The sequence below is a fragment of the Phoenix dactylifera genome, chromosome 1 (assembly GCF_051530095.1).
Source record: "Phoenix dactylifera cultivar Ajwa chromosome 1, Ajwa_hap1_PhDact_Kaust_v1.1, whole genome shotgun sequence".
NCBI classification, from domain to species: Eukaryota; Viridiplantae; Streptophyta; class Magnoliopsida; order Arecales; family Arecaceae; genus Phoenix; species Phoenix dactylifera.
In genome coordinates this window covers 7,507,831-7,531,753 of record NC_143190.1, presented here as the reverse complement: position 1 = coordinate 7,531,753, position 23,923 = coordinate 7,507,831, and the positions used below count along the sequence as shown (strand labels likewise).

At 35.5% G+C, this 23,923-nt stretch overlaps 2 protein-coding genes across 5 annotated transcripts; both read left to right on the top strand.

The window, feature by feature from the left end:
* Nucleotides 1–6,533: 6,533 nt before the first annotated feature.
* LOC103720780 (cytochrome c biogenesis protein family) lies at nt 6,534–13,278 on the top strand. Of its 2 annotated transcripts, none has more exons than XR_015976993.1 (8): nt 6,534–7,155; nt 9,233–9,452; nt 9,539–9,650; nt 11,312–11,584; nt 11,820–12,144; nt 12,247–12,341; nt 12,523–12,606; nt 12,699–13,278. XR_015976993.1 is itself a non-coding variant. In XM_008810663.5 (8 exons), exons 1-8 carry the CDS (start codon nt 6,549–6,551, stop codon nt 12,837–12,839), a joined length of 1,860 nt encoding a protein of 619 aa, XP_008808885.3. In that variant the 5' UTR covers nt 6,534–6,548; the 3' UTR covers nt 12,840–13,278. The 2 variants fall into 2 exon arrangements, 1 of the variants encoding a protein (XP_008808885.3); XM_008810663.5 differs by having other exon boundaries at nt 11,820–12,085; nt 12,185–12,341.
* A 2,510-nt stretch (nt 13,279–15,788) lies between these two features.
* Nucleotides 15,789–21,164, top strand: LOC103720781 (protein DETOXIFICATION 33-like). Of its 3 annotated transcripts, none has more exons than XM_017846095.4 (8): nt 15,789–16,324; nt 17,967–18,508; nt 18,609–18,695; nt 18,891–18,947; nt 19,045–19,283; nt 19,703–19,821; nt 19,999–20,085; nt 20,749–21,164. In XM_017846095.4, exons 1-8 carry the CDS (start codon nt 16,127–16,129, stop codon nt 20,821–20,823), a joined length of 1,404 nt encoding a protein of 467 aa, XP_017701584.3. In that variant the 5' UTR covers nt 15,789–16,126; the 3' UTR covers nt 20,824–21,164. The 3 variants fall into 3 exon arrangements, with proteins under 3 accessions (XP_017701584.3, XP_088575737.1, XP_088575745.1); XM_088719611.2 differs by having other exon boundaries at nt 16,008–16,339; XM_088719619.1 differs by having other exon boundaries at nt 16,032–16,324; nt 17,971–18,508.
* Nucleotides 21,165–23,923: the final 2,759 nt, after the last annotated feature.

The window sequence follows — 23,923 nt, the reverse complement described above, 5'->3', positions numbered from 1 at the left end:
GAAATTCCTATAGATCCAACCAACAGAATAAATAGTACCAATACTAGTGGAGGAAAGAGCATAGTATTGTCTGATTTATGAGAATGCATAGAAGTATATTTATTTCCAAAGTAAGTACTAAAATATCGTATCTTATTATTATCAAAAATTTTATATGTATCTCAAGTAGATGTTTTATGAGGACCGAAATGCCAAATTTGCTCCTGATAGTTCAGAAAAACAGTGCAAGTAGGGCACGACCAGTGTTGCTAATTCACATGTACGCATGCGATCATCTGAACTATGGCCTAGTATCAAGCTTCCTTTCTAAACCTTCAACATTACAAAAAATCAAATGGCATGTCATGACCCTTTCTTCGAAAGGAAAGAGGGCAAGTATTGAAATGGAGATTTTCTGCTAGCAACTTTTTGTGAATGCACAGAAAGAGATCTTTTAATTTGCTAATTAATTTAGCAATATTTTCAACTACTTCCCGGTGTTGTTCTTTCAACCATCTAAGAAGATCTAAATTTCAAACCAAGAACCCCATTCCAAATTGAGATGCAATCTTATGCTTGAGTTTGCCCACTAATATATATAGGTATAGATAGGCCAACCCATGTAACTATGCAAAATTGATAGCATCTTGCCTGCAAAGATTCATTAGCATTGTTTGTTTTAATGTTGAACCATGGTGGTTACCATTAAAGGTATTTCAATTATACGTGCAATGCTTCGTATTATTGTTTTACCATCCTATCACATTAATTTCTCCCACTTCATTCTATTTTCAATAAGATAGACAATTCCACTCATGTTTTTGTCCAGTATGAACTCTTGTATACTGTCACTCTTTAATTCCATCATTTCTACTCTACTCTAGTTTTGATCTTATTGTCAGTATTCACATCATGCGGTCACTACTAAGAGAACTCAATGCAAAGTACATGCATTTTAAAGATTGGCATTCTATATCTAATATTTTAATCTAAGTATGGAGGTCAGAATAAATAAATAGAAAAAAAAAAATTTGTTTTAGCCAAATAAGAGGCGAATGTAGCCAAATGGATCAAAGTCATTATATCTAATAAGGTTTTTAAGAGAGAAGAACTTTTGCCCAATTCAACTACCTACTTATTTCTTTACTCATTTTTTCTTGATAATTAGTTGGATGGACTGGGATTCCCATGATCCCAAAGCATATTAGTTGACAAAGATCATCTTGCCTCTAAAAGGCATTAAATCGGTTCCACCTCTGTTTCCAAACCATGCGTTGCTCTCTCCTTTTAATGCTGTCTCCACCCACAAAGCCTCCACAATGTCATTCTAATCAGCTTTCTCCTTATGAAAGTTCTAATCGTTGTCTATATTTTGGTGTGCCATTAAACTAGTAGTTAGGATACCACTGCTGGTGCTTGTATAAATATATATGAGATTTGGAAAATAATAAGCATAGCTTATTGGCCTTGCACAGTTTTATCCAAGACTATGCCAACTTGCCGCATGCTGCCTTAATCACAGCTATAGGTTTAATTGTACAAGCTAGGGGACAGAAGCACCTGTCAATCATGGTTTTCATCACATAATTCAAATGCTTTCATGTCATAAATCACATGATCATGTTAGGGTGGGTGTTTTAGCCAACATACTAATAAGATCCAATATGATAAGTGATTATGAGATAACTGCCAGTACAAGTATGATAAGTTATGAAAACAATCATATGGGGGAGGACATGTGGCCATGAACATATTCCATCACCTGTCTCCCATAAATTCATATTGATGAAGTTTATGTTTTTTTTTTTTTTTTTTGGTACAATGGCGGCTCACCTGACGAGTGTGAAAACAACCATAAAAATTATGTTCAAGATTAAACTATTTTGCGTCAATGGGATGTGCCATCTTTATGCACATCATTTTTGTCATGATGTTGCTATAGTTCCACAAGGTTACTCCTTGAATCAGATAATCAATTAACTAAGCCTGACAACACGAATCAATTGTTATCAGTAAATTGCCATGCCAGAATATCCAGTTCTAGTAATAAAGAAATTAACTTTTATTGAATTAACCGTACAACATACAATCTATTTTGCTTACAATGAGGGCTTTTATATATATATATATATGTGTGTGTGTGTGTGTGTGTGTGTGTGTCATGCTTCCGACCCAAGTTTGCGAGTTGGGGGTCTATATATATATATGTGTGTGTGTGTGTGTGTGTTTGTGTGATGCTTTCGACCCAAGTTTGCGAGTTGGGGGTCATGGCAACTGCTGCATACTCAGAGAACTCTCTCCACAAGCATGCAAAGCATCTCATCGTGATATCATAAATAAGCAGCAGAATAAATTAAAATAACTATAAATTATAATTCAGTTAACCTTCAAATCAAATTGACAAATAATATTTAAAAGTCTTACATCAATTAAACCTCAAATAATAACATGATAACAAGATTATAAAAATACTAAATCTAAACTATATAGTTGAATCTCGTTTCTAGTCTCACTCCCAAAGTCACCCACATCCAAAACTAAGTATCTGCATTTGCAAAGAAAAGAAGAAATAATGAGCTCGACAACCTACTAAGTAATGAACATTTTAACCAGATTAATCATGTAATAAATTAAACAATTATTTAATTCAAAACTAAATTCCAGTACGTAGCACTACCAAAATTTCTTGCATGCCAAATTCAATCTTTCTTAAAATAGAATTTTATTTTTAAATCAAAATTCTTTTAAATCATCAATTTTATCTTTAAAAGCTATGACCATAATTTTTCTATGATAAGATCAAAATACCGCATATTTTCTTGTGATGTGCCATGCATCATCTTGCGGCAAAGTTCTTCGGGATCACGAATCTGCTTGCAGTATACCGTGCATCTTCTTATGACATAAATCTTTCAGGATAAATCATGTGCCAACGAATTAGTCCCCATTAGTAGGGTACTTAACATAGTCAGGCTGAAAGTTCAAAACAATCATTTAGTTTATATCTCAGTTCAACAAAAATATAAAAAATCATGCAATATCGGAATCAATCGAACGTGCTCAATATTTCCAACCATGCATCATCATAATATTCCAAAATAAATCATATTCAATATTAAAATACTATTCATTAAATCCATACATCATGAATAGTATGATTCAAATTTATTAATATAATAATTTTATAATTTGCTGATAAATCTAAAAAAAGGTTCACATTACTTATCTTGCTAGTAAAACCAAACTATAGATCCAATTAATTTTGCAAATCTCTCCTAGAACCTAAGACTCCGATGACAGCTCAACTTAAATCTCTGGTGAGCACTATGAGCCAAGGCTGTTGAGTGCCAAAAGAAGTAGGAGAAATGAACCAATGATGGTTTAGTGGTGGCGATTAACAAAACTTGTCGATGGTGAGACGAAAGGGCTATGGGGGTTTGAAAATAGCTATTAGAGGCTAGGTTTTCTAGCTCTAATAGAAAATTAGAATGCAGAAGGAGTCCATCTCCTATTCTAAGTCGAACAAGGCTCAATCTTTTTTTTGTCCATCTCCTACTCCAAGTTGAATAAGGCTCCATCCTTTTTTTTCATCTCCTACTTCAAGTCGAATAAGACTCTATTTTTTTTCGGTCTCCTACTCCAACTCTTACATTTGGGCTGGTCAAGTGAATTAGACCCAATTTCTTATTAGCTGGGCTTGATGTTACATTCTCTCACCCTCCCCCCCCCCCCCCCCCCCCCACCCCCCAAAAAAAAAAAAAAAGATTTTTTTTTCATCCTTGAAATTTTCTTACAGAAGACTTCAAAAATTGGGGTTTCTTGCCTCAAGCAATCCTTTAACAAGAACAAGTCTTTCATCAAAATATTATTGTAATCAGCTTAAAAAATAATTAAAATTACTATCTTTTCGTTGCGCACTCTGAGTGAAACTACCTAAATCCTTTGGATTTATTAATAACTTTTGATTAAAATACTACTTTGTATTATGAACTAGAAAGATCTAAAATTTAAATTCCAAGTCAAAGAGGAACTTTTTAAATATCGTCCCCAATAAGCATCGAGTATATCTATCTAGATTAACCCTTGCACCAATTGATACATTCAAAACTATCATATAGACTAGTTATTATGATTCAAACATGAATTAATTCTTAATTCTCTTGTCAATTCAGCCAGATGATTCCAAATCAAACTCCTACAAGTAAAAATAACTAGACGAATTTTTTCAATGCTTCACCAAGTTATAAGGCTTTAAATCAACAAATATGAGTAAAACCGATTTAATCATCTGATCTCCTAGAGTTTCCTTCATCAAGATATTTAGAATCTATATAAAACTTTCTATAATAATCATGTAAGCTTCTAAAATTCAAATTTTTTTTATGCAAAAATAGATTTCACCAACAACCTCAATAATATTGGCTAAAGATTCCTAGATCAGCTTATGAACCCAAATTTTGAATTGGAGTTTCAGACACACCACATGGTCTCCGATAGACATAAATAAGTTCTATTTGTAATATTTTCAACAATATTTTCCTTCTACATACTAGTTTTATTCATAATCCACAAACAAGTTCAAACCTCGAAGAGTGTTTCAATCAGATATCATAGAAGTTTCCTAGTCCAATGTTTAAACAACTTTTTATGAATGAAGCCTACCTTGCCACTAAAAAATAAATTTTAAAAACTAAGCAATATCACAGTATGCTCTCATACCAAATTTAGGCTTCAAGATCTACCTAAATCACATCACATGATATTATTCTATAGCCAATCTTCTTGTATTTAATTAGATCCAAATTCAACTAATAATAATAGGATCTATAGATTGCCCAACCTTCCATGATGTATCAAACCTTATGAATAAATTTTATCACAATTTTCTAGTGACTATTTCATACATAATCACAAAGGCTTAATAGAAAAATCTCTGAAGTAGCTTATACTACAATCAACATAGATGTACATCCCAATACCCTTAGTGTTTACCCACCTACACTCATCCAATGTTAGATTTTTTTTTTCTTAAAATTTATCACTTATGTTCTGATACAATATTAATTGTCATTCCCCCGACCTGAGTTTGAGAGTCGGAGTCGCAGCAATTGACACATACTCAAAAGATACTTTTTCCACAAACATGCAAGGCATTTTATCATAATATCATAAACAAGCAGTAGAATAAATTTAAATAAATATAAGCCATAATTCAATTTACTTCCAAATCGAGGTGACAAATAATATTTAATTGTCTTACATCAATCAAACCTCAAATAATAACCCGATAAAAAGATTATAAAAATACTAAATCTAAATTATGTAGATATTGTCAAATCTCACTTTTAGTCTCACTCCTATAGTAGAACCCGCATCCAAAACTAAGTATTTGCATCTATGAAGAGAAGATGAGATAATGAGCTCGACAGCCCAATAAGTAATGAACATTTTAACCAGATTAATCAGGCAATAAATTAAATAATTATTTACATAAAATAAGCATATGGAATTCATTAATTCAAAACCAAATCTCAGTATGCAGTTTTATCAAAATTTTTTGCATCCCAAATTCAACCTTTCTTAAAATCGAATTTCGTTCATAAATCCAAATTCTTTTAAATCATTAAATTAATCTCGTTAACCATGACCTATGACCATATTTTTTCTATGGCAGGATCATAATACTATGTATTTTCTCATGGTGTGCTGCATATCATCTTGCGGTAAAGTCCTTCAGGACCGCGTATCTGCTTGTAGTATTGCCACGCGTCTTCTTACGATATCAACCTTTCAAGATAAATCATGTACCAACGTATTAGCCCCCATTGGTGGGGTCCTTAATATAGTCAGGTTGAGAGTTCAAAACAATCTTGTAATTTATATCTCAATTCAACAAAAATACAAAAAATCATGTAATATGAAAATTAATCGAACAAGTTTAATATTTTCAAATATGCATCATCATAATATTCCAAAATAAAGCATATTCGGTAATAAAATACCATTTATCAAATTTATGCATCATAAATAGTATGATTCAAAATTATTAGTATAATAATCTTATAATTTACGGATAAATCTAGAAAAATAGTCACATTACTTACCTTATGAGTGAAACCAAACTACAGATCTAACTAATTTTATGAATCCCTCTCAGAACATAAAACTCCGGCAAGTACTCAACTGAAATTTCCGTTGAGCAGCATGAGCCAAAACCATTGGATGCCAAGAGAAGAAAAAGAAAAAAATCGGCAATAGTTTAGCAGTGGCGGTCGACAAAACTTGTGGCGGTAAGATGAAAAGGGGTGTGACGGTCTTTAAATAGCCGTTAGAGACTCAATTTTTTAGATCTTGTAGAAAATCGGGATGGAGGAGTCTGTTTCCTATTCCAAGTCAAACAGGACTCTATATTTTTTTTTTCATCTTCTACTTTGCATCGAACAAAACTCTATTCTTTTTCTTTATCTTCTACTCCAAGTAAACAAGGCTCTATCTTCTTTTTTTTTTTATCTCCTACTCTAACTCTAATATTTGGACTGATCAAATGATTTGGGGGCTGAAGGCGAAGCATGGAAATGGACCGGGCTTGGAACTCATCAATCTGCGAGCATCTTAAGACAGAGCGTGGGCGGGCGAGATCAACGGTCTCGCGCTTCCATCTTATCTATAGCATGCCTTATCCAATTCTAAGCGCTCTTTGCCAACCTCGTGCTCTGCTCTCATTCTTATGTACTTCGAGAACTCTTGGTCACCACCGGGCAATGTCTCCTCTAAACCCCGCCAAAACCCTCGGAGGAGGCCCAATACCCAGAACCCTCTTCTCTTCTCTCCTCCAACCAACTTTCAAATCACCCTCCTCCCTCTTCCTCTCCAACGGTCGAATTCCCCATGCCCTCCGAATCGCGTCCAAGCTCAACACCTCCCAAGATAGCAAGAGCCAAGCGCTTCCCGATAACAACAACAAAGAGAAGAAGAGGATCGTCGTCTTCGGACCCTCCCCGCCCGTGTCGGAAGAGAGCAACGGCGTTGCGACAAATGGAGAGGGAAAGAGGGCTCCGGCGGGAGTTCCTTTGTCGGGGTTCTTCAAAAGGGTGCCCAAGAGGGTTTTGGCCGCGCTTTCCAACCTCCCGTTGGCGATCGGGGAGATGTTCACCATCGCAGCCCTAATGGCCTTGGGTATGTGCAAAGAACATGAAGCTCTCTGTTTTTTGAGTAGGTCGCATAAAGATGTCTTCTTTTCTAGTGCTTTAAATTTTTATTCCTTTGTTATGAGACGTAGTTACTTTGGTTATCTGAACAGAGGGAAGAGACATTGGTGAATGTAACTGAACTGGGTTGAGGAAATTCATTTCAGTTTAACTAATTTGCAATGCTTAGGGAACGGCAACATAGAGAAAATGGTGAAATACAGTACAGTAATTGGTTGCTTTTTGTGATAATTAACATGGCTTTCTCCATTTTTTAATTTCATCGACATGATAATTCAGCACGCAAAGGTTTCTAAGTAACACAGGATCATTAGAGTGTTTTTTAGATGAGTAGAAGCCCATGACACCCGAGTACTTTTTATTCCCCTGTTAAACTCCTCAGAAGAAAGTAATCGGCGGCTTTTGGATCACTGCTATCTGTACAATAATTTTCCACATTTGTTTGTGATGATTAACAAGCTTAAAAAAAATATCCATGGACCACAGAAAGAACTGCATGAAAGTCCTGACAAAGGAAAAGCTAGAAACATCTATGCCCTTCGTCTTGTCGGAGCAGTAGATCTTTCTGTTTCGACGCACAAAATTTTTGAATTTGGGGTACAAGCCCAAATTGTTGGATAGCTTATTGAATAATTTGTCCAATGTAACCAAAATGACCTGCAATTGAAGTGTGTACATGATAGATATGACCAACTCACTAAAGGGTGAATGAAACTAAAGAAATGCTTGATGCTTAGGCTGTCCCAAGTCTCCTTTAATAGCAAATTCACTGTTCAATGGACTAAATGCCGAGTAGTTAGATGTTTCATCTTGTCTCTGATTCAAGTGTAATTTTTTGGGATTTTTCTATTTTAGGTTTTATCAAATGGAACAAGCATGTATCAAATGGAACATACCTTTTGGTGACTTTCCATTATCAAATGTATCAAATCTTGTCTCTGTTTTTCTTTCTTTTTTCCCTTAAAGAATCCTCCAATCTTTGTGATTTACTCATCTTTTGGGTTCCACTGTTGGTGATCTTCCTTACCTTAGATTATTCAGATATCAAACCTTTGAGATCCCTATCTTGTCTGTCAAGTATCTTGAGACTTCCAAACCAGGAAACAGGATGACCCCACTTCTGTCCTTTAAAATACAAGAACAAAATTACAACTGAGAGGCCAAACAACACTATTTTGCTTAATATTTTTGATGAACCATACGATTATTATTTACAAGACTTGCAATATGCACATTATTTGCTGATGTAAGAAAAATAGCAAAGAGGGCCAATTGGTTCACTTCCGTGTTTTTTTCTTTCTTTCTTTCTTTCTTTCTTTTTAATGTAAAGGCTAATGGCTGGTTGCTTGAAAATTTTCCTTATTTGGTAAGTATGTTTCTTTAGATTTTCAATGGTTGTGAGTGGTCCTGTTATGACATTGATTAATGGCCACTTACGCATGGTTATGAGAAAATATCCTTTTCTAACCGCTGGTAATACACAGTGGGCATGGTTAGTGATACTTGTTTGCTGTTTCTCTTGCATTCATCTTAATTATGGCATCAACCATGATCATCCCATATTATGGCGTTGGCTTTACCGTACATATTGAAGGTCATATTTTCCATCATAAGAGGATCTAAAAATCAGTTACGGCAACTCTCATCTCCATTTTTTTGAGACCTATACACCTTTTAAAAGCTCTGATGCATCACTAATTGGGATATGAACTATCATGAGCACAAAGTATGCTAGGACTAAATTCATAGAGAACACCTGAGCTGGACTCTTTAACTTTACATCTACCCTCCACGTTCATATCCATGTAAGGACCAATCTGTTTTTAAAGAAGCAAAATGGGTATGTTTCGTCCATTAGCTCTAAAACCATACACTCAATCAGTGTGCATCTTGGATTTGAAGTTAATCTTGACGATTGATTTATATTTTAATCCACATATTAGAACTCTTGAATGCTTGTGATTCTGATAATTATCAAGCCTCTTTAAACAAGATAATACTAATTAAATGTCTAACACAAATATTCTTCTTTGATATGTTCATAGGCACTGTTATAGATCAAGGGGAGGCTCCTGATCACTATTTTCAAAAATATCCAGAAGAGAATCCTGTGTTTGGATTTGTTACATGGAGATGGGTTCTTGGTCTTGGGTTTGATCACATGTTCACATCCCCTGTTTTCCTATGCATGTTGATCCTTCTTGCAGCATCACTTATGGCTTGTACGTACACGACCCAGATCCCTTTGGTTAAAGTTGCTAGAAGGTCTGCATCCTTGAGAGCTTGATGCCATAAACTGGAAGTTAAGCAATGTTGGTAACTAGAGTAATTCTTTGCATTTTTATATGCAGATGGTCTTTTATGCATTCAACAGAGGCTATCCACAAACAGGAATTTGCAGAATCTCTTCCCCGAGCATCTATTCAGGACTTGGGTATTATTTTGATGGGAGCAGGATATGAGGTATATTTTCGTTTCTAATTATATCAAGTGTGTATATGTGTTCAATGCAACTGCTACTATTGGCATTTGAAACTTCCAAGCATGTTCTGTTTGCTGTCTTGTAACAATTGTTTGGCAAGTCCATGCAAACAGTTAGACATTAACAAGAAGCATTGCTGCATCAATTTGGAGTTAGCCACATATATTAATTTAGCTAGTGGTTCCTGACTAATGTTAGGTTTATCATAACAAGTATGACCTCATATTTCTCATGACTTCCATCCAAGTCTTCTTTGGTCCTCTCCTTTCATCAAATGTTTGAATGTGTCCTCTGGAGCTAATTCTAAGGTGGGCAGGCTTTCTTTTGCCTACAATCTATGCATTCAAATCATCTCAAGTTATTTTGCTTTTCTTTGCCCTATATGAAGTAGCCTGTTTTAGTTTTGTCCATTCTGATTTTACCGCATCCTTTAATCACCCTCCTCTCTATGATTGTCATCTTATACTTCAGGATTGGTATCTAACAATCACATAGCACTTTAACTTCTAAACTTTATATGCTGTCCTATAATTGTGTTGTAGGGATTCAACATCCATATTTCCATCATTTATAGGATAAATCAAATGTACCAAAATATAATATGTCTGAGTCAATTTTCTTTTCCCCTAAATTGAAACTACATCATCTACTCCACTCATATTTTCCTGAATTCTGCAATTGATGTCCTTTAACTTGGTTTGAATAATGTACATCAAAAGTGTGTTCATAACTTGCAAACGCTTCTTCTAAATTAATTGGTTTGAATGAGGTAGGATCAACAGTTTGATTTTATAGCTTATTTGATCATTTTACAACCAAAGCATCAACCATGTTTCAGTTATTTATAAATTTGGAGGCTAATATGAAGGATCGGGTGGGATGAAGATTATCTAAATGGGTACATGAGAAGAAAAAAAGAATTGGGAAGGATGTTGGATTAAAGGAAAAATAGTTAAATTGATATAAATTGATAATTCTTTCATATGAAACAGAATTTTGATGGTAGAAGATTGATTTTACCAGTATATGGTTCATGATGCATGTAGAGAAATAAGCAACTACAATCTCATCAACACTATATCACGACATTTGACTTTGGAGGTCATTGTGTATTTAATGTATTACTGCATTTTACCTATCTAATTGCATGAATAACCTTGTCCAGTCAGCGTTTGTAAAATTCTTCACTGTTTCAATATGATAATGATACATATCAATCTTAAACGACAACAGGGCCATGGCCCAGTTACCTATCAGCCATGCCAGTGTCTCACAAAATTTATATTAAGTTAATCACATATCCGCTATAAAATTATATTAAATGAAAAGCTAAATATAAGAATAATCAATGCTTTTTACCTGAAGCATCTGCTGTTTGCATTTCAAGGATAAAGAAGATATATTCCTACTACTTGTAAGGCAGCAAGCATATCTATATAAGAGCACTGTATGCAAAAAAACTGGGATGAAGAAAGAAAATCGATCTATGAAAAGAGCTGTAAGAGCATGCATGTTTTTTTTTTTTTTTTTAAAAAAAAGACATGTCCTCACATATATTATAGATGTAGCTTGAGGATTTTTTTTTGGGTATCCTCTTTTAGGTACTTATGTTGTGCTTTCTTCTTAACATTTCTTCATGTAGGTATTTGTTAAAGGGCCATCTTTATATGCTTTCAAGGGGATGGCTGGTCGATTTGCTCCCATCGGTGTGCATTTAGCGATGCTTCTGATTATGGCAGGAGGGACACTTAGTGCCACTGGAAGTTTTCGAGGCTCAGTAACTGTTCCTCAAGGGCTGAATTTTGTCGTGGGAGATGTGATGTCTCCTAATGGCTCTCTTTCTTTTCCTACACAAGCTTTCAATACTGAAGTTCATGTTAACAGATTCTATATGGATTACTATGACAGCGGGGAGGTAATCGCTGTTGCACAAAATTCTTGTCTCATGTTTCTTTGTTGTGTCCGTACTCGTTCTTTTGCCTCAACTTACCTGCCTCTATAGTCTTTGACATTCAACATACCTTATTTTATGTAACGTTTATATTTAACAGGATTATCTTTTCAAATTTGTTTAATATTCTACAATTTGCTTTTATCAATACTTAAATTGCTTCATAATTTGTTTGGTATCCCCATGATGAATGTTGCAGGTTTCACAATTTTATACCGATATTTCACTCTTCAGTCTTGATGGAAAGGAAGTAATGAGGAAAACAATTAGGGTAAATGATCCTTTAAGATATGGGGGGATTACGATCTACCAGACTGATTGGGGCTTCTCAGCACTGCAAATTTCGAAAAATGGTGAAGGTCCTTTCAATCTGGCTATGGCTCCTCTACAAACGAATGGTGACAAAAAGCTCTTCGGGACATTCCTACCTATTGGAAACACTGATTCACCTAATGTGAAGGGAATGTATGTTAGTTGCTTTTCCCTTAAACCATGTTCTAAACAAATCTCAAGAATTGAATAAGGTAGTAGAGTTATAATCATTTTTTTTTAAAAAAATTCCAGATCAATGCTGGCTCGTGATCTGCAGTCAATTGTCTTGTATGATCAAGAAGGAAAATTTGCAGGTGTTCGCCGGCCTAGCTCAAAACTTCCAATTGAGATTGGTGGTATGAAAATTGTGATTGAAGATGCAATTGGTAGCACTGGACTTGACTTGAAGGTGACAACTACTGAGTATCTCTTGTTAAGCTAGTTTCTGGCGTAGAATTAATACTTAAAGCTGAATTCAAAGTAGTTGGGATAAAGCTGGGTGATTATGGTTATGGTTAAGTAGAATTTTTTTAACAATTTTTTTCTCTATATCTTTTCCTTGATGCATCTCTTCTCCTTGATCTTTGCAGACTGACCCAGGGGTGCCCATTGTATATGCTGGATTTGGTGCTCTGATGCTCACTACTAGTATAAGCTTTCTCTCTCATTCACAGGTAATGCCAGTCTCCCCTTCTTCCTATGTAGGCGCTGAATTGTTGCAAACAATATGTCGAGCTATATTATGAACTATCTTTGCTTCTTTTAGATATGGGCCTTGCAATATGGAACTACAGTTGTCTTCGGGGGAAAGACTAATCGAGGAAAAATTGAGTTTCAAGAGGAGATGAATTGCTTGCTTGACAAAGTACCGGAGATAATTGTCGTCGATGATACCCTAAATGGTTGATTACCTGCGCCCTAGATTCTTCATTTCATACAACTTGAATGCACCAACTCTGAGTTTGTTGAGGGCCGAGATTGAAGAGCACTACAGTGTTATCCACTTCCGTTTCTTGATCTGCTCCTTTTTGTACTCAAATATAAGGCCTTCAACTGATGTTCCCATGAGGCTTTTTAGGGTGGACTACCACTGATCATTCAAGATTCTAGAATTATTTTTTGATTGAAAAGAATCCAGAATTATGGCTAAAGACTCACAAGTAGATTGTCAAACAATCACTTGTTTGCAGCCTTTTCACATCAAGATGTATAGGATTATTCCAATGTATTTATATCTTTACCCAAAGAGAATTATATGTATACATAAGAATCACTTGTACCTTACATATTCACATAAAAATTCCAAGGATGCTGCAAGACTGCATCAGCATCTAAATGTTTAAAAACATCAAAGCATATTCTCTCTCTCTCTCTCTCTCTCTCTCTCTCTCACACACACACACACACACACACACACACACACACACACACACACACACACACACACACACACACACACACACACACACACACACACACGCACGCAAACATTTGGAAGCTAAACTTTGCTCCTCATTATGCCCATACTTGTTGATAAAGTTTGTTGGTTTCTATACGAGCATATGTTTAGTCTCGATTATGCACCGCAAAGATTTGGGGTATTAATTTGAGGTCAAAAAAATTTAAATAATATTTGCTTAATTAGTTTTCATGGATGACGATCTGAATTATTACAAACAGTATTAAAGCAAACTCAAACTCAGAGCACATATATGATTAAGAGATTGCAGTATATGCCTTTTTGGCGTTGATACGAGCCGATCCCGGTATTTATGATTGGTACTAAAATAAAAGAGTTTCTATATATGAAATTTGTAGTTATCATTAAATTGCCGCATATTTGAGAAACCAATGTAAGAGACTAATGCAAGTTCAATTAAAACTAGATCCTTCTCGTAATTCATTTCATAATTTTTTATATTATATATATATAATATTTTTTTGTTTATTTTAGGTTCTCTTTTTCTGTTTCATGCTCTTAATTTTTTTGTATTAATTTTTCTTCATGGTCTATACGGCCGATTTGCCGCACTAAGAACACACGTGCGTGTACCGTGTAGAAGTGAGAGTCTATCCCTACGGTGCTACTCGATTAGATGTCCCCTCGGTTTGGGACAAAAGTTATAAAATTGAGCCATTACTCACCAACTTGCATGAAATATTGCGGAACAAACAGTATTTTCAACTAGCCAGAGACCTCAGAACCACCTAACGAACCATTGGACTTTATCAACTAAAACAAACAATATTTTTCAACCAACCCTTGTAAGGAACCAATCGGCAACGAATAAATTTTTTTTACATAGGCATTTGGTATGGAATGATGAACCCAGTATAAAAAATGATGTGAATAAAGATGACAAGAACACGACATTTGATTGCATCATAGTGATCATACTTGATAGTGATTCCAAATCATTCATACTTCTCAAATCACTATCCAACCGAAAACCATCCTTGAGGACATATATCTAAAATATATTATAATTAATATATTAATAAATATATTAATAATTTGTTATAATATATTTTTATATGAATAATAAATTTATTTTTAAAGAATATAATATGTAGGTTTAGTATTATATTGTCAGTGATCTTAAATTTCTATAGAATATCCAAATAAGTTATTTGTACCAAACACCACTTATATTTAGTGACTGTAATTACCAGATTAAATATCCAATCAAATTTGGAAGATCTTCTAATTTAGGTGGATTATGAAACTAGTTCGCTCAGATATCATTTATAGCAATCCAATTTTTTACCTAGAAAGGCTAATCGGATGGTATTAACTGAGTTTTTTTTGACTCAATAAAGCAAAATGAGACGTAGATAACTAAGTCTGGGAAATCCCAAATGAAAACACATCATCTTCTTGGTGAACCTTCACCCCGGAAAAAAAGGATAGCCAAGTGAATGAGCACAGAAAGCACCAGAACAGAAGTGAAACTACAAAATTTGTGGTTTGCGGCTTTTTGAAGCTATTTAATACTTTTGCCTTGTTTAAATCCATCTAAAACCTGATAATTTCGGTCAGCTTTTGCTGATGCAAGAACTATTGGAGTTCTCTTTCAATCAACCTAACCCTGAGACCATCCATATCAAACTTAAAGTTGAAATAGGATGCTTCCACTTAATCAACACCCAAAGGAGACACATTAGCATAAATGTTTGAAAACATTAGTCATTCTATAATCATTAATCAACTGCAAGTTTGCTTCATCCATTTAGATCAGCGTTGACAATTGCCAAAAAAAAAAAGGTTGGTGTGCTGTCCTTCTACTTTGTTCAATCGTTCAATTTAAATTACACATTGGACGTTTTTTGCCCTCACCTAGTCTGATCGCTTGGTGCTTGCGTGACCTTCTAACCATTTTAAAAAACTGCGCCCATTTGCAGCATTTTTATCACCTTACAAGCTGACACCAACCCAAAGGAAAAACAAAACAAAACAAAAAAAAAGAGCAGGTCTCCAATCCAACCCAAGACCCAACTACCATCTCTGATACCTAACGGAAGCCGGGAAAAATCTTTGGTACGCCGGTAGGTCACGTAATATTCTCCTTGAGCCCAATGGATGCAATGTGGCAGCTCATAAGCCAACCACGAGACAATCCTGTTGAGTCACACCAATCTCCTTATGCCACGTGGTACAAGGAACCCAACTTTTTTTTTGGATGGTTACTAACCAAAAGAGTCAAAAGAAAGGAGGTAGCATAGGGATAAAGGGGCAGCTACATAACATGTCTAAAGGACCTCTTCCAAGTATTGAGCAGCAAAAGAGTCGACCCAGTCTGCAGCCCTGTTCGTCTCTCGGTATACATAAACGATTTGAAAGGAGCTGCAATCTCTCATGGGAATTGGGTCTACTTGAATGAGACTCTTGTAGGTGTAGAATGGGAAGTAGAGGGGCTTTCGGGTTGCATCTTTCGCGCAAAAGAACTATCGTTCTTCTTCTGCAATTTCGACGAATCTCAAAGCACTCCAATCTTTTTTCTTCTATCTTCTTTACAGATCTCGAAGCATCCATTGCGCGATCCAATGGTTGACACGGCGAAGGAAGGTGAATAAGTTTTTCGCGCGAAAGGCACAAACCGAACCAGTGGAGAGCCGTAGTTGGTGAGCTGAGAGTGTAAATAAATAAGCCCAGCAGGTAAGAAGAGAAAAGAGCTCTGTTGAGGTATTGTGATCATGGGAAGGCTGGTTGCTAAGATCTGGGATGAGTCCAAAAGGATGTGGCAAATTGGAGGGGCTGCAATACTTACAGGAGTGTTGCAGTTCTCCCTTGGCTTTGTCACCGTCGCCTTCGTCGGGCATCTCGGAGATGTCGAGCTTGCTGCGGTCTCGATCGCACAGAATGTCATCGAAGGCTTCGCATATGGGATTCTGGTAATCGATCCGCTGGTACCTATGAATCCACTGTGATTCTTTTGATTCCAGACTTCTCTCTTCTTATTTCAATTTTGTTTAGTCAGTTTTATAAATCAAAGATGGAGAAATTCTTTATGGACACCATCAATGAGATTAGGACACAAAATTCATAAAATAAACTGAAAACTTTAGGCATATCTTGAGAGTTCTGAGTAGCAATTAATGATCGCTATAGAACATTTTACTTTGTTTTATCTGTTTTATGTTCTAATCTTCTGCATGGTGTCTATAAAAAATTTCTACAAAGATAGTCGTTCTTGCATCTTTCTTTATCTAGCTGCAAGGCATGTTTCATTACTCATATGGTGGTTGAAATTCGAAGCAGTCTTCTTTCGTGGGTTCATGCGTCCATGTTCATTCTCCATGACTCAAGATAGAGGAAAATATCCTTGACTGAACGCAAAACATTATAGAGAAAGGAAAGGTTAGTTTCTGTTTGAGCATATCCACAGGTCTTGATATCTGAAGCTGCGTCATGCGTCATCACAGGAGGCACCGTAGACGAGTTGTCACAATTCAGTAATATATAAAGTTCGACGTTATTTTATGGATTTATTTTCTATCAGTTGATAGCACAGGCCGGCACTATTTCGAAATTGAATAGTATTATCTATGATTGCAAAATCATACAATTCAGCAAAAAGAAATAATATAATGTTGAAATGTCCATGTCCCATTTTATATAGCTCCGAAACATGTTAGGTGTCTCTGGTTCTTTTCTTAGAAGTTGATCCATCACCAACTCCATTGGATTTTTATTTTTCTAAGACATGTTTATAACCTATTTAGAATTTACTTAGCAAATTAAATATAAACAGTGAGGATATGCAAATAACATAATAAAAGTTACAGAAACTTTTATTCAATTAAAAAAATTAATAAATAAAAATATACAAATAACATAATAAAAGTTAAAACAACAAGAAAAAAATTGTAAATTAGAATAAATAAAATTTGTTGGCCATCTACCTTGTGATTTCTTTTTTTCAGAGAGGGTGAGGGCACCAAGAGAGAAATCGGGCCGGAATCAGACAAGGCTACCAAACTCCCGGCGACTTTATCAACTATACTAAGAAATAATTTATGAATGAGTATGCTATCTATGTTCTGAATCCAATAACATGTATCAATAGCATTGGAACACCTAAAATGATAAAACCATTCACAGTTCTTCCATGATACACTAAGACACTAAATGAGCTGTTAGAGTAGGTATTCTTAGTTGACTGTGACTATTTATGTACACTTCATTCTAGTTAAGCTCTCAAAATGTTTGTGTGTATGTTTCTAATCAAGCATAAAGAATATATCATTCACCCTCATCTCCCTAGATTCGTGTGTATGAAACTCCTGCTCCATGATAATTTGAACAATGAGAAAAAAAATGGATTTGTATTAAAGTGAAAAAAAATGCATGCCATTACCAAAGTGGAGATTTAACAGGGGAAAGTTGTATCTTCTGCCAAAAATGTCCAGCACAAAATGTTATACTGCTCTACCGTATTAGGGAAAAAAAAAAAATCATAATCTGAACCATGCTAATTCTTGGTTGTCTGACCATCAATTTTTAGTCAAGTAATTGCTCATCATCTATCTGTAGCTAGGCATGGGGAGTGCCTTGGAAACACTCTGTGGCCAAGCTGTTGGCGCTGGACAGCTTCACCTGCTAGGAGTCTACATGCAAAGATCATGGGTTATTTCTGGAGTCACAGCAATGGTTCTATCACCAGTTTATGTGTTCACATCACCCATATTAAAGCTTGTTCGACAGTCGAAAGATATATCGGAAGTCGCAGGCAAATATGCTATATGGACAATCCCACAATTATATGCCTATGCCATGAATTTTCCTCTCCAGAAGTTTTTTCAATCTCAGAGCAAGGTCTGGGTCATGGCTTTGATTTCTGGGGTGGTTCTGGGCATCCATGTTCTGCTAAACTGGATTTTGGTAATAAAAATGGGTCATGGGTTGCTGGGTGCAGCAATAGCTGTGAACATTTCTTGGTGGCTTATAAATTTGGGTCAGATGATTTATCTTGTATCTGGCTTTTTCCCTGAAGCATGGCAAGGCTTCTCTCTGTCAGCATTCCAGAACCTGGCAGCTTTCATCAAACTCTCACTTGCATCAGCAATAATGCTATGGTAAGTACCTAATTCCAAAAATATGCACAGAAAAATGGCCAATATGCCTACTTTAAAATATCCAGATTCTCTACCTTTAACTAGACCAATTTGATTACAGCTTGGAGCTTTGGTATTACACTGCTGTTATTATTCTGGTGGGTTGTTTACAAAATCCTAAAATCGCAGTTGGTGCTATTTCTATCTGGTTAGATATTCTATCCTTTGAAGATACCTGCTTCAAGAAATTTACTACTGTCTAAAACAACATAAAGTTTATATATTTTCTGAATTTACATTACAGTTCATATCAATCAGTCATGTAAGCATAGGATGTTTCTTTCTTCAAATGATCGAACATAAAATTTCCTTTAGCTGATCCATTGCCCATTATGTATGTTAGCATGAACTATCAACTTTGGGCGTTGATGATTGCTCTGGGTTTCAGTGCTGCAGTCAGGTAGGCATTACCTCTTTTCAATTGTTTCCAGCTCCTGGTCATCAAAGAACTACTGCCACAGTTGAGTTGAATATATTGTTTGTTTCTTACTTAACAGCGTACGAGTATCAAATGAACTTGGAGCAAATCACCCAAAAGCAGCGAAGTTTGCAGTATTTGTTTCTGTTTCCACATCAGTCTTCTTTGGTCTCATTTTTATGGCCATAGTTCTCATCTTCAGAAAGCACACACCAAAGCTTTTCACAGATGTACCTGAACTGGTGAGAGAGACATCCAAACTGGGATACCTTCTGGGTGCCACAATCTTTTTGAACAGCATTCAGCCTGTTCTCTCTGGTATAATCTCCCTACAATGCAAGAAACGATGCATTAATCTTTGGATGAGGAAGAATGGTCGCTAAAGGTTCTTCGGTACTCTAAGGGCCTGTTTGGCTATTTCTACAGGATTGGGCTGAAAATTCTGTAGAATTCATAAATCGGACCGTCCATTTAAGCATAGTCCCGTATCAACCAAGCTCCACCCAACTTAAATCCTATGGGGAGAGAAAAAAGATATCAAAAATCTTTTTTCTTCAGTTTTTTTTTCTTTCTGCAGTTCAAAAACTAAGATCTGGGTTGGATTTGAACAGGCTGTTAAGAAATGCAAGCTAGATGGATCAACAGGCTCGATTTCTACAGGATTTTTAGTCCATAGAAATATTCAAATAGGCCCTAAGGAATGGTTTTAACCCAAGGGGTCTCACTATAATTTGCAGGAGTGGCAATAGGTGCTGGATGGCAAACCTTGGTTGCCTTTGTAAATATAGCATGTTACTACCTTCTTGGGTTGCCCATAGGAGCCATTCTTGGCTTCAAGATCAAGCTTAATGAACAGGTAAGACACTGTAAGGATAATCCTGATTTCTTTTCTGTATTTCCATTTATAACTAAAAGAATGACATCAGGTTGACCATAAAACGAGAGGGGATGAAATAAAAATATGAGCATATTTGTGTGTGTGTTTGTACCTATATGTGTGTATTATATTTACTAATTTATTTATGTGATGCAGGGCATTTGGGTGGGAATGCTCATTGGGACTCTCTTACAAACAGTTATTTTGCTACTGATTACATCCAGAACTAAATGGGAAAGACAGGTAGTTTGGATCATATTACTTCTGAACTTTTAATTTCTTTCTTTCTTTTTTTCTTTTTTTGATCGAATAGGAGGTTAAAACCACCTGTCTTTTGAACTTTTAATTTCAATATCCTTAAATTGAACACATTTTTTGCACGAACAAATCAACAACAATTCCATATAAATTTCTAATCGGAATAAAAGAAAGGACCGAAAAAAAAAACATAAACAGAGGAACCTTGAAGGAGCCTTGATATATGAAATCTGTAATAGACTTCGCAAATCATGATTTCACTCTATTCATTTTAAGATTTATCATATGCGAAATCGGACCGACAAGGGATGCGACACATGAGATGATAGGGTTGGCGAAAGAAAACTACTATATAAAAGGGAACAACCTTTGCTAAAATCTATCTAAATAAGTTCACAAAGGAATTAGTATTCTAGGAAAACACTTTTTTCAATAATGTTATCACAAAAAGGAGTTTAAACATCCATTGCTACAAGTTTTTCCTTGCAAAAAGAGGCTGATCATGACTCTATATGTGTCCATCTAAACTTGATCCAGCTTGTAACACCAGTTTCAAGTCACAATATACAAGACTCAAATATTGCACTTTGGCCTTCTTTTGGCCCTCCTTTTACTATGTGACTACTAAAGTTTTTAAACGTTATGCAGGCTAGGCTAGCAGAGGAGCGCATCAAGACATGGGGAGGACAACATGAGTCTCAACAAGCTTTGCAGAATAACTAGGCATAATACTATATGAAGATGACCCAAAGAAGCAGAATCCAGAAACCTGTACGGAAGGTTAACCTTGCATGACTGGAAAACATGTTACCTTGTTCCAAATCTTAATAGAACCTATCTTCAACAGCGTTTAATGTGATACCAAGATTGCTTAGGCTCAGATTCCTAATTCTCATCAGAAGCTGCACAAGAAGAGCCAAGTAAAACCAATGAGCTCTTTTCAGTGAATTGCAGTATCCTTTCAACCTTCTTGACTTTGCTCCTGCAAGGCGAGCAATTTTGTAGCTCTATTTTTTGCGTAATGAGGCACATTAATAAGGAAGTATCTATTTCATTTTTCTTAATTTCACACAATGTATGAAAGAGAATTTATCTTTTTTTTTTTTTTTTGATGAGAGCAGAGAATTTAATTCACTTGGTCTCAGTGATCCAAACTCATATAAGGTAGAACATTTGCCTGTTCTTTAATACTTTTTGCATCTGAAGGACTGATTTTCTAAACTTTAAGTTGCAATGCTGGAAAATATGACACATCTATTTGGTGACATAGCATTTTTCAGTAAGGAATTCCAGCACCTCATGTTAACCATTGAGCTTTATCCCAAGTTGTTGGTTTTACTAATCAGACAATAATAATCCATCTATACATCCACACGAATGTAAAACGTTGCAGCTGGATACTCTCACTAGATTGTTGTTAAAACAAAGTAGAAGAAAAATGGAAAATTAATGGGACAGCACCTAAGCCCTCCAATTAATAAGTCCCGGTTAATTTTGAATCACCAGGTACCTTCAATCGAGAATTGCTTTGTTGGTATTTCTCATAAAAGTAGGCTTCCATTGATTATGAATTAATTTTATTTTGATTTATTATATAATAGGGGCTAAGTTATCATCCGAATAAATATTTATGGAGCCCATAATTAATTTATGATTATATAGTTATTTTGAGCCTATTGTCTTAGTCATGTGGTGTAGCGAATATTTGGGTAGGCCTAATTTAGTTAATGGGCTCTGTAATGGGTGGACCCATTTGCAATACTAACTGGGCTAGATCCCCACTCCACTCCTATATATATTCACTTGTAGAGAAATCTTAGGAGATGAAAGTCTCTACATTTCTAGGAGATACCTATATCATTAAGAAAATAGACACCAAGGAGGAGAAGGAGAAGAAGATTTTTCCCATCTCTGTGCTTTGTTCTTCCACATGATATTATTGTAGCGATCATCAGTGGCTGCTCAAGGCTTTTAAGGTACACTTCAATCTTCTCTAACTGGATTTATGTTTTTTGTGTGTGTGTGTTCTCTAATCTCCTGCATATAATCCATAAAATCTCACATGCTTATCTCAACCCAAAGTCTAATTGATTTGCACTCACAACTATAAGCAACCTTATCACCATGCATACTCTACAATGACCATCAATCAAGAGACTCAAAATCTCAGATTCATGTCAAAACCCCTAGATACAAATTCCAAGCTTCCTGAATTTTAGCCACCTAATAAAGCATTAACCACCATAAATATGAAGAAAATATGCAATCCTCGAAATGCACAATAAAATTTGTTCTGAGATAATCAGACCTTTAAAAAGGTCGGGTATCTTGATCTGATTGAATTGCATGATGTGATTTATATGATGTTAAAGCATCATGTAATAGCATTATAACGATATAAGAAGCTGCACCTTACATGCATGTATACACAAGGGAATCTAGAAACAATTATTATTCTGTTTTAATGACTTTTATTTGACAGGAAGAACCACTACTATTTGATTCTCACATTATTCATCCAATAAAAAGTGTTTTTTTTCAAAAAGAATTCCCAATATACAACATCAAATTGGGTTTTCAGAGGGTTCTATAATTACAGATAACAAGGTTTTGATGCACGCCATGTAGACTATGTTGTAGGATCCAAAATCCAATGGCCTCTGCAAATCACTACACCTTAGCTATAGGAAGTCAAGCATCATTATTCACTGGACTTATTAAATCATACTCCATGGTCCATGTACATCACTCATAGCCTCGAATTAGCAAGGCAAGTCACAAGCCAAAGACTCAAATCCAAAACCTCCACCAAGGAGAGGAGGGGTGACAAGGAGGATGGATATTGTGTAATTCGTGAACTATCAATTCATTACGTATAACCTTGATCACTTATTTATAACTGATAACAAAGTTGAAAATAAAACAAAAAAGCTGGCCGACTAAATGATGTTAGATATTTCCTAATAATCACTTAAACCTATATCTTTGCATTTCATGAAAAGTTATTTTGTCTTTTATGAACCTTGAAAAATTGAACATGAATTTTTAAATCAAATTTGGACATCATTCTTTTTCTTTTTGCTCATGGAGGGAACTTGGGATTAGTCACTTATTGGAATCTTGGAGAAGATTAGAGGATGGAGAGGCCTGTGTAAGGAAGACCTGTCTCCATTGCCTAGAGTTTCCTATCATGAGCCTTCCTCCAAGGTATGGGAACTTTGAATATTATAACAATTTCAAATGTTTTCATTTATGCTATCTACACATAATGATTTTTGTGACAACAACCTACTTTTAGGTTAAAGGAAAATTTTATTAACACGTCAAGTGGACCTTCAATTATGTGAAGATTTCTAAGTTACAAGTTTCATTTTAAGATCGGCAAACTGTTCATTTTTATTTGAATATGTGGAGGACGAAAGTATTTTCAGGCTGCTAGATGACCCTTTGGATCACTTATTTGTCACCTTCATATAAATGTCTGAGGATACAAGTGGTTCTGTAGACCCAGAGCCAGCTTGGAGGAATCCAAGGACTCAACTAAGGATGCAAATGAGTTGGGTCAACCCATGACCCGACCCATTTTGGAGGATCCGTGAAGCTGGGCTGGATTCTAAAATTAGATCCGTTTTATTTTCTGGGTTGGATTTGAGTTTATTGAATTTAGATCAGATCCGACTCGATCCATTTAAAATTTGAATGATTTTAAATTTTCAATCCTATGACCTGTCTTTACCTGATCCGATTTTATATAATTATTTGGGCCTGCAGGCCGCAGTCCGTAGCCTGTAGAGTGCAAACAAGATCTGTGGTCTTCATATAA

Bases quoted from the DNA above. Each gene is read 5' to 3' on its own strand.
- LOC103720781 (XM_088719611.2), top strand. From the start codon at position 16,127: ATGGGAAGGCTGGTTGCTAAGATCTGGGATGAGTCCAAAAGGATGTGG. The intron at 16,340-17,966 runs GTACCTATGAAT...ATCTATCTGTAG, and splicing joins TTCTGGTAATCGATCCGCTG to CTAGGCATGGGGAGTGCCTT. The intron at 19,284-19,702 runs GTATAATCTCCC...TATAATTTGCAG, and splicing joins CATTCAGCCTGTTCTCTCTG to GAGTGGCAATAGGTGCTGGA.
- LOC103720780 (XM_008810663.5), top strand. From the start codon at position 6,549: ATGGAAATGGACCGGGCTTGGAACTCATCAATCTGCGAGCATCTTAAG. The intron at 9,453-9,538 runs GTCTGCATCCTT...TTTTATATGCAG, and splicing joins TTGGTTAAAGTTGCTAGAAG to ATGGTCTTTTATGCATTCAA. The intron at 12,086-12,184 runs GTATGTTAGTTG...AAAAAATTCCAG, and splicing joins TCACCTAATGTGAAGGGAAT to ATCAATGCTGGCTCGTGATC.